The 14,888-nt window shown below is 34.3% G+C and overlaps 1 protein-coding gene and 1 non-coding gene across 2 annotated transcripts in view; both read left to right on the forward strand.

The window, feature by feature from the left end:
* Window positions 1-14,888, forward strand: part of Cubn (cubilin) — a 283,244-nt gene that overhangs the window by 66,730 nt on the left and 201,626 nt on the right. Inside the window, exons 23-26 of the mRNA XM_046423004.2 lie at window positions 9,807-9,999; window positions 11,680-11,840; window positions 12,555-12,736; window positions 13,518-13,674. Of these exons, the coding sequence (XP_046278960.1) occupies window positions 9,807-9,999; window positions 11,680-11,840; window positions 12,555-12,736; window positions 13,518-13,674 (693 nt within the window). The remainder of the gene's footprint in view (window positions 1-9,806; window positions 10,000-11,679; window positions 11,841-12,554; window positions 12,737-13,517; window positions 13,675-14,888) is intronic.
* On the forward strand, window positions 7,041-7,146 carry LOC124078324 (U6 spliceosomal RNA). Its single transcript, XR_006846878.1, has one exon. It is a non-coding gene; the product is annotated as a U6 spliceosomal RNA (small nuclear RNA).

Below are 14,888 nucleotides of genomic sequence, written 5' to 3' on the forward strand. Positions count from 1 at the left end.
TTCTTGTATTATGGCACATACAGCTATCCTAGCTCTTCCCAGATTGGTTCATTTATCTTACCTAATTTGTTAAATTTCTTGGCCCTTTGAATAAAAATGGTGAACAGAATGTTGATTTGTGACATTCCTAGTCCCCCTACTTGTCTTCATTCCCAAGTTGACATTTCCTCTATAAAGTAACCTGGATTCATTAAAGAGCACAGGATTTGAAACTCGAGGACTTTAATTCAAATTTTATCTTGGCCATGTCTGAACTAAGTGATTTTCAGAGCATAATCTCTAGGGGTCTCAGATCCTTCACCCACAGCTCTTTAAAAATGGAGATGATAGAGCCTGGCTGTTTTGCAAAATCAGTGAAAATAAAAAGAAGAAAAAATGTGATGTAATTCAATGTTAAAATGATATTATAGCTATAAAGGACTACCCTGACTTTGGCAGATTTAAAATATAATTACTCATGTCCAAGCACAATTTTGAAGCAGCTACTTTGCTGTGAAGGAAAAGAAAAAGCAACAACTGTGACCATCTAGCAGCAAACTGTAGAAAATGTTAGATTTAAGTTAGGAAGGCCTCATCTTTCTAAGGAAGAAATTGAACCTGTAATTATGTCTTCCCTGGAGTCTTTGCTTTAAGGAATGTTAAACAAAACATGCCAATAAAAACCCATGACGGTTCCTTGGGTTGGCTGTTTATTTCCCACATATCTGGAAAATCTGAGCCATATGGATTCATTCAGAAACAAAAAGTCTCATAAGTGATTTTAGAAATCATGTTTATAGATGGTTTCTTTCTTTCTTTTTCTTTTTTTTTTTTTTTTTTTTTTTTTAGTGTGGGGGACGGGTACTGGGAATTGAACTCAGGGGCACTCAGGCATTGAGCTACATCCCTATTTGTGTGTGTGTGTGTGTGTGTGTGTACGTGCGTGTGTTTTATTTAGAGACAGAGTCTCACTGAGGTGCTTAGCACCTCACTTTTGCTGAGGCTGGCTTTGAACTTGGGATCCTCCTGCCTCAGCCTCCTGAGCTGCTGGGATTACAGGCATGTGCCACTGTGGCTCCATAATGTGACTGGACAATCACATAAGTTATCCCATAAGGCAAGTAGGGGAGGTGTAGACTACTTACCCAAGATCTACAGTCTCTGTAAGCAATGCAGTCTCTCCACAGGATCGGTGCCTCCTATTCCTGTGGTCTAATCTTTTGGGACTGACCTGTTTCCAGAACTCCCCTTTGACCAAGTGCTTAATGCTATGCAAGAATTTATTTGAAAATGCTTAGTGAAGGCAGAGGAACATGATCACTTTTTAGAAAAACCTAGTTTTGTGATTTTGTAATGATACACAAGGGACATTTACATATTTTCACTTCTTAATTTTTTTTTTAAAGTTGATCAGAGTGAAAAATTTGGGAGTTCTGCCAAGAATTGTCTTTGATCTTCAGAAACAGGCTTTTCCATTACTCCCTTTGATACAGGGGCTGGAAGAATTGTACTTTACTTCTTCATCTCTTTATCAGTTTTCTTAGACCATAATAACAGGCCAACTGCTATTGGATGTGAATGTTCCTTTAGCAACAACATAATATAAAACAGTGAGCATTGATGTATTTTTATGTTTGCATTTTAGATTGATGTAAAAAGCACCATGACAACATGAATATCCTTTTATGGGAACACATTCAAACTTAATTATTTGTTACAAATTAATTATCTTGTTGCAAAGCACAAGAAGAAACTAAAGCTTAGCAGTACTATTTTTCAGTATTATTATTTTACAAGTTTTTTTTTTTTTTGGGAGGTGCCAGGGATCAAACCTTAGGGCCTTACCCATCCTAGGTAAGCATATACTGAGTTATACCCCCCAGCCCTTTAAGATTATTTTAGGAAGAGCCATTTTACTGTTAAGAGAAGAAAAGTAAGCCACTTTATAGATTTCAATTTCAAGTAAGAGAAGTTTCTTAACTTTTCAAGGAATAGTACAGACAACTATTGTTTTTCTCCCTAAAAATCATACATGACTCTCATAAAATTTCAGCACAATTTTAACATTAAATAGTCTATTATTTAATATTGACAGTAGAGGCCTCTTCAAATGAATATTTTCTCTATTTTAATTTTATTTTTTACTCACTGGATATCTGAATTATGTATTAGATTTTCTCTAGAGAACTGAATCTTTACACAAACCTTTTAAACTTTTAATATAACAGAGATTTTTTATTCTGTAATTTCAGAAAACAAAACTTATCCATCATTATAACAAATGTGTAGACACATTTAACCACCTCTCCATTCAAGAACATACTATCACCCAAGAAAATTTCCTAGTGTCTGTTTGGTCAGTCACCTCCGTCACATCCTCCATTCCAGCTGCTGCAGACCTTCTTCCTGTCACTGTAGATTAGTTTTAACTGTACAAAAGCAAACATGCGTGGGCACACTCTGTATATACCCTTTTGGGTCTGGCTTCTTTCATTTAGTGTAATGCACTCAAATTTTTTTCATGTTTGATTTATTAGTAGTTCTTTTTATTGCTTATAGCCTTCAATTACATGGATGTATGATAATTTGATTACCCATTTACCTGTTTGTAGACTAGTTGAGTAGTGTCCACTTTTCCACTATTTTGAAAAAAGTTGCTATGAAGATTGATGTGCAAGTGTTTTGTGGATTTTTCAGTTAAGGAGTTGCTTAGGAATAGAATTTTTCCCAAAGTTTTTATATCATTTCATATATTCTAAATGAATGAGAATTCCACTTTGCCACATCTTGGCCACTTCTTGATATTGTCAGTCTGTTTATTATCAGCCTCTAGTCATTGTGTGGAAGAATCTTGTGGTTTTTATTTGCATTTCCCATGTGACTAATAGTGCTGAGTACCTTTCCATGGACTTTTTGACAATTCATGTACTTCCTTTTGTCAGGGGTCCATTAATAGGAACCATTTTGCTCATTTTTGTTTGTGTTGTTTTCTTATTATTGAGTCATATGTTATATATTCTGGATGGAAGTCGGTCCTTCATCAGATAAATGTATGGCGGCTATTTGCTCACAGTGGCTAACCTTTTCTTTCTCTGAATGTTATCATTTGAAGAGCAGAAGTCCAATAGATCCTTTTTCTTTTCCCTGTTATGTTTACTGGGTTTTGTATCGTGTGAAAGAAATGTTGCCTGCCAAAGTTAGGAAGACTTTCTCCATGCATTCCTCTACAAAGTTTATGTTTGAGGTTTTATGTCTAATGACTCATTTTTATTTGATTTTCCAATTTTATGTAAGTTATATATCCAAGCCTGTTTCATTAGAAAATGGTATTTAACTGATGAGGTACCATTGGTGAAAAGATTCTTCTCTTTCTCCCCCACTGAATTGCCTTTGCATTATTGTTGAAAATCACTTACCCACATACATGTATGTGCTTCTAAAATCTCTGTTCAATCCCACTGATGTATGTATTTATCCTTCTAACAAAAGGATACTACATTTCTTAAAATTATCTACTTTTAAGGTGTATCTTAAAATCTGAGAGTTTAAAACTTCCACATTATTGATCCTTTTATTTTTTTCCAAATTATTTTGGCTATCCTAGATCCTCTGCATTTCCATACATATTTAGAAGCAGCTTTTCAATTTGCCCCACCTCCCTAAACCTGTTGGGAATTTCATTGAAATTTTACATCGATTTAGGAACAAAGAACTTCTCAAATTGAGTCTTGCCATCCATGATCATGTTTTACCTCTCCATTTCTTCAGATTTTCTCTAATCTCTTCCTGCAGTGTCTTAAAGCTTTTAGCATAGAGCGTTTGCATTCCCACTGAACTTTGTGTTTTATGCTGTTACAGATAGCATATGAAATTTTATAGTCCAGTTTGGCTAACATATGCCACTTAAATTAATGTTCACATATTCGTCTATTGTATACTGTATATACTGTATCCTCACTAAGCTTAGTTATTCTGATAGATTTTTTATTAGATTCTTTAGTATATTTTACAGATAAGATCATAACTGTGAATAAGGACAGTGTTATTTTTTCCTTTCTCTGTCTTTCTCTTTGTCTTATAGTAATGACTAGGGACTTTCTGTACAGTGTTAAATAGGAAGAATGAGACTGATCACATTGGCCCATTTCTTAATCTTGGAAGAAAACATTTACTCCTTTGCTGTCTAAGCATGATGGTGGTCTTTTCATAGATACCTTTTATCAGGTTGAGAAGTTCCATTCTATTTGTACTTGCTGAGAGTTTTTATCAGGATGGGTTTTTAATTTTTCAATGATTTTTCTGCATCTTCTGTTGTTATCACAAGTCTTTTTTAAATCTTATTAATATGGCACATTATGTTGATTAATTTTCAAATATCAAAACGATTATGCATGCCAAGGATAAACTCTACTTGGTTATGACACATTGTAATTTTTATGTCCCTCTGCATTTGTTAAGTTAAATTTTGTTAAGGATTCTTGCATCTATGGTTATGAGACATATTTTTCTGTAGTTTTTTCTTTTGTTATATCTTTGGTTTTATTATGGAGTAATATTTAGTCTTAAAAATGCAGTAGGTGGTGTCGTCTCACCTTCCCCGCCATTTTCTAAGTATGTATAGTATAAACGTTTCCTTTGTTTTTTTATAGGATTTCATAAGTGAAGGTAAATGAGCATATGGTTTTCTTTGCAGGAAGGTTTAAAATTGTAAATATAATTTCTTTGATTGATAGAGGCTACAGAGGCTTTCTGTTTTTTCTGGAGTCAACTATGGCAATTTGTAACTTCGAAAGAATTTTTCTATTTTATCTATGTTGTCAAATTTATTTGCAGTTTTTAAAATCATAGTCTCTTTTCTTTTAAAGTCTTAGAGATTTTGTAGTGATACTTCCTCTTTCATTCTCAAAAATAATAGTTTGTATTCATTCTGTTTTTTCCTTCATCAATGTTGATACAATTCTTTTGATTTTAATGATTTTTTTTCAGTTTTTTTATTTTTAAAAAAAATTTTTGGCATGGTTAATTTTCTCTGTTGATTTTGTTTTCTATTTAATTGACTTTTGTTCTTATCTATGTTATTTTTCTTTTAATTATTGGCTATGTTTGCTTTTCTTCTGGTTTCTCTAGATGAAATAAAACTAATATGTCGTTAAGCACTGTGTTTTCCTTCATATCCCAGATTTTGATAATCTTCATCAATTTACAGCTTTTAGCATTTTCTAATGCCCTTGTGATTTCTTCTTTGATCTATGAATTATTTATAATCTGTTTTTTAAATTCCAAGTATTTGTAGTTTTTCAAAACATCTTACTGATTTATAATTCAATTTTATCCATTTAAAGAAAACCGTTTAAGTTTTCAATTATTTGAAATTTACTGAAACCTGTGTTACAGTCTAGCACTTCACCCATGTTGCTGTACATTTCATGTGCACTTGGAAACCTGAGTAGTCTGCTATTTATGAGAGTGGTATTCTTCAATGGCCAATTGGGTTAAGTTGGTTGGTACAGTGATTGTTGATATGATTGGATTTAGCATGCCATCATGATTTTTTTCCCATGCCTCTTCTGTTACTATTTCCTATTGTTTTTGTTTGTTTATCTACAGAGTATTTTATTAATACATTATATTATACATAATAATACATAATACGTAATAATACATATTATTTCCTTTAATGGATTTTTAATAATACCTCTTTGGTTTGGTTTGGTTAGATTTAATAATGCTGTGGATTTAAACTTTACACCTTGTACTTCATTTTTCACATGGAACACTTCATATTCCACAATCTCCCCTTCCCACTTTACAAATGTAATAATCTCGTGATAGTGTAATTTAACCTGTCCCTTTCTCTTTGCTATTTTAGTTATATCTTTTCTTTCTCTCTATATTATAAACTCTACCTTACTATTATTTTTGCTTTAAATCTGACCAATTACCTTGTACTAATGTAGGCTTTTATTTTAAAAATATTAAAGGTGTATTTGTGAAACTTTCTAGGTGTTTCCCATGGCCCTCTGATTTGGTAGGTCTCAATCTCCAAGCTATATCATTTCTGCAAGTCTTTTTTTGGTGGGGGGAGGTACCGGGGATTGAACTCAGGCCACTCAACCACTGAACCACGTCCCCAGCCCTAGTTTGTATTGTATTTAGAGACAGGGCCTCACTGAGTAGTTTAGCACCTTGTCATTGATGAGGTTGGCTTTGAACTCGAGATCCTCCTGCTTCAGCTTCTGGAGCCGCTGGCATTACAGGTGTGTACCACTGCGCCCAGCTATTCCTGTAAGTCTTTTTAAGATTCGAACTTACACACTGGTAGGGAACCTGTAAAGAAGGCCTGCTCTTGGCCAAGGTCTTCACTTATAAAGTGTGACCTTTTAGATGCCTCAATTGAATTTGTGGGGTGTAGATAAAGTACTTCCTTTCTGGCTCAGAAAGTTGCCCTGACCTCAAACATGTTGTTTCTGTTTCCAGACTAACGGTATCAGCTCTCTGGTGTGCTCACTCCTTGTTACTCAGCCCAGGCTCTGCCAAGACTGATGGGAGCCATAGCCAGACATCTGGCTCTCCTCTCTATCCTTCTTCCACCCGGTAGCTTTCCTTATGGTTCTAGGCAGTGCTAAACTCAGATCTCGGCTTCCTCTGCTTCATATGACTGTCATTCACTACTTCGGCTTCAGCTCACTGCTGTGGTCAGAAAATTCCAAGTTCTAGAACCAAAGAAATCAAGAGTCTAGCTCATAAGTTTCCTTTCCATCTAGAACAGCAATCTTATACTGCTTACTGTCCAAAAATTTGCTTGGTTTTATATTTGTTAAGAAAAGGGGCTAATTCAGTACAAATTGATTGTCATGGCTGGAAGCAGAGATTCCTATTTTTAGATTGAATAAACATGATAAAATATTAAAGAACCTCAAACAATCCAGAAAAGAGGATAGAAAGAGAAAGGAAATTTGTGGTGATAAAAATAGAGGAGGTTATAGTAAGGGAATAGTGGAGTCGCCTGAAAGAGAAGAACTGGGTCAGGTAGAGAGGGTAGAAGAACATTAGGTACGTGTGTGCTCGCTTTGGCAGCACATATACTAAAACTGGAATGATACAGAGAAGATTGGCATAGCACCTGTGCAAGAATGGCCCCAGATTTGTGAGATGCTCCATATTTTTGCTGAGTGAAGTAAGCCAATCCCCAAAAAACCAAAGGCTAAATGTTCTCTCTCTGATATGTGGATGCTAACACACAATAAGGAGGGCGTAGGGAAGAATAATAAGTTCGTTGGATTAGACAAAGGGGAATGAGGGAAGGGAAGGGGATGCGAATAAGAAAGACAGTAGAATGAATTGGACATAACTTTCCTATATTCCTATGTAAATATACAACCAGTGAAACTCCACATTGTGTACAACCACAAAAATGGGAAGTTATACTCCATGTATGTAAAATATATCAAAATACATCCTACTGTTATATATTACTAAAAAAAAACAAATAAAAATTATTTTGAAAATAATTAATAATAACCAAAAAAATTAGGTACATTTCCCACCCCTTCAGTCTTCAACACATTATATAATGCACTTTTAACAAATGTTACTGGGACCTGATCTGGACCAAGTTCTGTGGTAAGTGACAATTAATCACGGTTAATAGGACCTTTTTCATATCCTAAGACCTAGTGGGGGAAATATACTCACATAAAAACAATTGCAAAAAATATGTTTGGGGATCAAATTGCTATTTGCATAAAATTTTATAGTATAGAGAAATTAATTCTGCTTGGCTGAGAAAGTTTTCACAGATGTGATATTTAAACTGGACTTTAAATGACAGGGATGAATTTATTTGTTGAAGAATGTGCAACGGAGGAGGGAAAATTATTTGGTAAAGCATTTCCCAGACAAAATGAACAGTATCAAGGTCACTCCAACACATCAGACACTGTGGTCTACCTTTGTGCTAGCAAAGGCAAGGAATCTTCATGTATGATTCGAAGCTTCAGTAGGGTTGAGCAAACTCCCACCAACTACCAGAGTGATCACTGGCATACAACCTAGGCATAAGAAAATTACTCATCATTACTGTTCAAAATGGCATTTAGTCAGGCTTCCCTCCCAGGGAACCCAATTATATGCAATGTTCTTCTGCAGACTCATTGAAAGTTTCATTAGAGATTTACAATACTTGCCCTCTGGGAGCAGAGTAGGTAAGCAAGGAGAATTCTCTCTTTAAGTACAAGTGAGTTGGACAGATAATTTCCTCAAAATATTTGACTTGCTGGCTAAAGCTGTAACTTCTCTGTGGGGGTCAGTGGATCTGACAGTTGTGTTAATTCAGGGATCCTGGTCATAGCTTTCATTGAATGTCCTTTGGATCCATGGATTTTTTTTATCTTACTAATATTTATTACTGATCTGAAATATTCAGTATTCTACCTCTACATGGTTTTCTCTTCTCTCTCTTCTCTCTCTCTCTCTCTCCCTCCCTCTCTCTCTCTTCCTCACTGACTTTTCCTCTTTCCTTCTCCCTTGTGGAAAAATCTTGGCAGACTATAGAACAGAAAGCTTTGGGAGTCGAATATAACTTTTGTGGTTCACTATCACTATGGATTCCTTCAATAAAGTAAAGCCTTGATTTTACAGAGAATAAAACCAAATATTTATTAAATTTTCATTACCCTGAGGGCTACACATAGATAGAAGAACCTATCACAGTGATGACTGTTTTTCTTCAGAATACAATTACATAGCATTAGTTGGGGAAATAGCATAACTAAAGAGCTTCATTTTATTTCACTTGCAATAAAGTATAGTAGCTTATTCTTTCCCAAAATCTTTAAGTCAGAGACCTCTGTCTATTCCTGAGCCCTAGGTTTAGGTCATTGCTGGATGCAATTGAAGATACATTTTAAAAATCTCCAAATTAGATTTTTTAATATAAAATACCTCAGATTGGAGAGCATAGGAAACTGTGTGGATTAGTTATTAAATACAGAATCTGAAGAAATGCACAGGTAAAGTTGAAAGCTAGTCAACTAGAACAGTTGATATTTACTTAGGATATATCATTTTCCAGGTACTCGGTTAGATATTTTATATGAATAATTTAACTTATTCCTCATGATTTATACTTTATTTCACCTCTTCTATCCTGAAACATAATGATGATTACTATCTTTATTGGACATACATGGTGGACTGAGCACTTTAATTTCATTATTACTAATTCTTACACTTATCTCCAGAGGTACAAAGAACTCTCCAATTTTGAGATGGGGGAACTAAGGCTCAGGGAGGTGCTGTAGCTTGCCCAAGTTTGCAGAACTTATCAATGGTGGCAAAGAGCTTTGATTCAAGGTCACAATGGTCTCCAAGCCGTGTCTTCTACTCTTCACTCCATGGCTGAGGAAACTGTTTTGTTATTTCTCATGAATACGTTCTTTGGTGGAAACAATTTTAAAGTAAGATTATGAAAAGAAGAGCTGAACTGAATTATTTCTAAGGCCCTTCTGAGATTTCTAAATTGAAGCCAATTTTAATGTAATTTCCATGGACTAGAAAAATTAGAACACTCAAGATAAGAGAAGTAGCCCTTTCAAGATATATGTAACTATTTCTATCATGTGGCTAAGGTGTGCCGCTAATAATTGTTTTGCCTCTGAGATTCCAAAAACTTCATTTCAAAATGAAATCATTATCCGAACATTCCAGGGAGGCCTACTGAAAATCAAGAACATAGGCACAAATAATGAAGTATATCCTACTGAATGTATTATAAATGTGGCGTAATGTTTTCTGTTTTCTCTCTTGTGGTTTGTTTCTTTTTACAGCATGCTTGGAAGACTACACAGATTCCTCTGGGATGATAAGTTCTCCAAACTTCCCCAATAATTACCCCAATAACTTGGAATGCATTTATAGGATCACAGTGGAACCCAATCAACAGATTGCGTTGCACTTCACAAACTTCTCCTTGGAGGAAGGCATTAATGGAAATTGCATAGGAGATTTTGTGGAAATCAGGTAATCACTTTAATTATTTCACAATGATCTCTGACATTATTTATCTTTGTTAATAATCATTCCTGGAAAGATTAAGAAAAAATACATGAAAATTCTTTGTAAAGCCCCCTGCTATGCTATGTAATTCCTTAAAAGAGATAAAATTTGTCATTTGAAGCCTGACAGAAGAAATAGAAAAAATTACATAAAAGTCAGTGGTTATTTTGATGTAATACTTTTTTAGGGAATGTTTAGAAATAAACTTCAGATTTTTATCTGTGAAAAGAGAACAGATGGGGCCTGGGGATGTGGCTCAAGCGGTAGCACGCTCGCCTGGCATGCGTGCGGCCTGGGTTCGATCCTCAGCACCACATACAAACAAAGATGTTGTGTCCGCTGAAAACTAAAAAATAAATATTAAAAATTCTCTCTCTCTTAAAAAAAAAAGAAAGTCAGATGTTTAAAAAAAAAGAGAGAGAACAGATGTATTACCACTTTGAAATGAAATATTTGCTATTGTTGAATACCTACTTTCTTTATACCTGCTTTCTAATTTAAATTTTAGGCTATTTACTGTCCATTTGATCTAGTTATATCACAAAAATGAAGGCATGATAGCAACCTCATATTAAAGTTTTCACAGAGTTACATGCCTGTAATCCCAGTGGCTGGGGAGGCAGGAGGATCATAAGTTCAAAGCTAGCCTCAGCAATTTAGCGAGTCCCTAAGCAACTCAGTGAGACCCTGTCTCTAAATAAAATATAAAAAAGGGCTAGAGGTGCTGCCCAGTGGTTAAGCACCCCTGGTTTCAACCCTGGTACCAAAAATACAAAAAAGAAACTTTAGGCCTGTGGATGTCAGTGTAAGGTATATTTCTTTCATTGCCTGGCATTATGAAAGAGTGTATTTCAAAAATTATATGGTGAAGGCATATGAACTTATACATTGATATCTCTCCTTTGTATTACATCAAGTTAAATTAAGATAATCATTTTGGTTTATATCTGCATCAAATGTTTTATTTGTCATTTCTAATGTGGAATCTTACAACATTTATAAAATTGTATTGTATTATATAAGTAAGAAACTAAAGCAAAAATTGCTGATATAGCATGCTAAAATGACATAACTTTCTTAATTTACAACAACTAATAATTGGGATCTAATGTGGAATGAATCATCATGTTTTGTTTGTTTGAAATAAAGTACAGATTATAAACTAGACTGAAGACCCTAAAAAGTTTTTAGGGAAATAACTATTTCCAGAATTTTTCAAATATATCAAATATGATACATTAAATTTTGAAAATTTCCATATTAGAAGGAAAACATTTAAGATTTCTCTGTAAAAGTAAGCAATACTTGTTTATACTGTTAATAATTATGGTTTCTGTACTCCACATTTTCTGAAGTGTTTGCCAGAGGCTTTGAGAAAATAAAGATTGAACACATTCTCTCAGTTTGCAAGTGGTTATACAAGATGTCATGCCAGCCATAAATGATAGTTATTCTTTATCACATCATTCAAATGCTATTTAACAAAGCCAAAATTGAAAACTCAAAATTGTGTTTTTTAAAGTCATTTTGAGAGAAGTTGACTGATTCAATAAACTGTAATCCTGCAGTTTAAATGATGTTAAATGTCTATCCAGTAGTATTATCAATAATCTAATGAATTTTCATTTCTGTATTCTGCCACAGAGATGGAGGCTATGAAACTTCACCATCCCTGGGAACATACTGTGGATCAAATCTACCTCCAAGAATCATCTCTCACAGTAACAAGCTGTGGTTAGAATTTAAAAGTGACCTGATATTCACAGAGTCTGGGTTCTCTGCTTACTGGGATGGATCATTAACAGGTAAAGAGCAAGAAGCTGCCTTGGACAGGAGAATCCAATCTGATTGGTTTTCTGATTCTTGAATTGTCATTCTGTGTCTATCATCACTTGTCTACTTTTTTCTAGTTATGTTTTATCATTCATCTTTCTAGTAAACTTCAATATAGCACACATTTTTGAATTTACAGCAGAAAAAATTACAGAATTAACAACTGGGTGTGGCGGTGCACGCCTATAATCCAAGCTGCTCAGGAGGGTGAGGCAAGAAGATTGTGTGTTCCAAGCCAGCCTCAGCAATGGCAAAGAGCTAAGCAACTCAGTGAGACCCTGTCTCTAAATAAAATACAAAATAGGGTTGGGGATGTGGCTCAGTGGTCGAGTACCCTGAGTTCAATCCCCAGTACCAAAAAAAAAAAAAAACAAAAAAACCCCCACAAAAAAACAAACAAACAAACAAACAAAAAACCAGCAGCCATGTATTTTGAAGGACAAAGGAAAAAATTCTAGTTCTCTGGCATATGTCATCGGGCTATCCTCTTGATTAGAAAAGGAAAGTCCATTGATGTGAATTGTGATTATAGACTAACTACTCTTCTGTGATGTGGTTATGCTTTGCACATTGATTTAAAGAAAAGTGTCAGTTCAATATAGAAAGAAATTTCAATTTTATAAGAAAGGAAAGGGTAGGCATCTTTCCATTTCTTTCTCTCGTCATGCAGTTTCTTTCTCCTATAGGTTGCGGGGGCAATCTTACCACTTCCACAGGTGTATTCACATCCCCGAACTACCCAATGCCTTACTACCACAGCTCTGAATGCTACTGGTGGTTAAAAGCCAGCCACGGCAGCCCGTTTGAACTGGAATTCAAAGACTTCCACTTGGAGCATCATCCAAACTGCTCTTGGGATTATCTGGCGGTATGTGTAGTATTTCAGTTGAGCTACTCACTGCTCCATTCTCGTCCAATACACATAATGCATTTATTTTTATTTTTGATTTTCAGGAAAGGGAGGCATTTAAGCAGGACATCCACATAAGAAATTTAAGCAAAATAAAAACTTAAAAGAAATTTGATGAAAACATTAATCTTCTAAATACAGTATTACCAAATGACTTGATACAATATGTTTGTAAAATATTTTGAATATGAACTGTTAAGTTGTGGTTAAAAATACCCTAAAAGGGGTTATAGAATGGGTTATTACCATCCTCTACATAATTTCCATAGGTATCTTAAAGACATAGTAATTTGGAGAACTATTTTGGTGAATTAAAGAAGATAATTAGAGTCATCCAACTGTGACTTTTTATCATACCAGCAATTCACCATGGTCCATTAAAAATATGAAAAACTACTAAAGTTTCACAAATTATAATCTAGGAAATCAAAAATAAAGGATTATTGATGTTAGCAATGACCTCAAAATATGTACTAGACTTTCATTTTCAATGTTCAGACTTTATCCTTATATCACATACTTATTACTGTGATGTCTAAATTGTCTGAGTTCATGATCTGAGTTTATAGGTACTATGGCAAATTTTTAAAAGATATTTTATTTCAGGGCTATTCTTTTATCTCATATATATTTTTTTCCTTGCCAGAGTCCTACTGAGTATTTTTTCTCTATTTATTCAGAGTCCTTTAGATTACATATATAGCCACAACCATCTAATATTTTAAATATTTTATTAAAGGTCTATGATGGCCCAAGTACCAGCTCTCATCTGTTAACTCAGCTTTGTGGGGATGAAAAACCACCTCTGATCCGTTCTAGTGGAGACAACATGTTATTAAAACTAAGGACTAATGAAGGTCAGCAAGGAGGTGGCTTCGAGGTCAAATACTGGCAGAGTAAGTATGTGTTACAGTCACTCGGTGACTAGAGTGTGACATCAGACCCTTGATGAAACTGAGAGAAGTATAACCCATGGGTTTGAGCCATTGAAATTAATCTTAGTTTCTTGTGTGAAATTTTTAAATTTAAAATTTCTTCCTCATATGAAGAGAAAATGCTTAGTTATTAAATTTGATCTCCTATAAGTAAATCATCTGACCAAACTATAAACACTTAAAAGAGTATGTAATATCTTGAGACTGTTACAATCCAGCTGAAGATCACTGTAATGATTATTAATACTTTTTCATATCACATATATCACACGTTACAGTCTTCTCATTAGACATTATTCCTTTGTACAAAGTAGCCTCCCACCCTAGGTTTGGTCTTCTACCTTAAAATGCACCTTAATTTTAAGGGAAGCTGTGGTCCTTATGAGTAGGCACATTTTTTACTGTGGAAAAAACTGGTCCTGGTAGAGATACTATTTTAAATCTTTGCTTCCCCATAAGGCAATGTGGCCAAATCAAAGGGGCATTGAACAAAATACCAAAGATAGAAGACTGAATGGAACATAACTATCTTAGGTTCATATGTTAATACACGACCCGTGAAATTCCAGATCATGAACAACCACAAGAATGGGATCCTAATTAGGATAAATTATACTCCAAGTATACATAATATGTCAAAATGCACTCTACAGCCATGTATATATAAAAGAACAAATTAAATTTTTTTTTTTTTAAATATCAACAAGCTTGGAGTGTGTCCTGGCCCCCACCCCTTGAAGAGGTCATTTTCTTCTCTGGGTTTCCACAATTTCTTTTCATTTCCTACAATGAAGAGATTAAATTAGATAATCTCTTAAACTCTTTTCTCATTGGGGAATTAAATGTTTTTAGAAGTTAGTTTCAAAATGAGCATTCATGAAAACAAAGTTTCTTTGACTTCATGTTATTTAACAAATACTTGTATTTTTTGGAAGTATAAGTCCTTACCCCACTAAATTTAAATGGATCCATAATTTTGACACAGTTATCTAAAAATGGAATGGAAAGTCACAAAATTATATGTCACATACACAGTATCCCTGGGATGTTGAAAGAATATTCATGTCTAGCTTTAATTTATGCATGGATTTGAAGATTCACATTCACTTATATATATTTGACCGAATTCTCAATAGTTTTGAATAATGCATTTTAATATATAGCTTTGTTCCTCA

Source organism: Marmota monax, unplaced genomic scaffold (genome assembly GCF_021218885.2).
Source record: "Marmota monax isolate L192 unplaced genomic scaffold, Marmota_monax_Labrador192_F-V1.1 WCK01_AAM20220418_F8-fsc00098, whole genome shotgun sequence".
Classification (NCBI taxonomy): Eukaryota; Metazoa; Chordata; class Mammalia; order Rodentia; family Sciuridae; genus Marmota; species Marmota monax.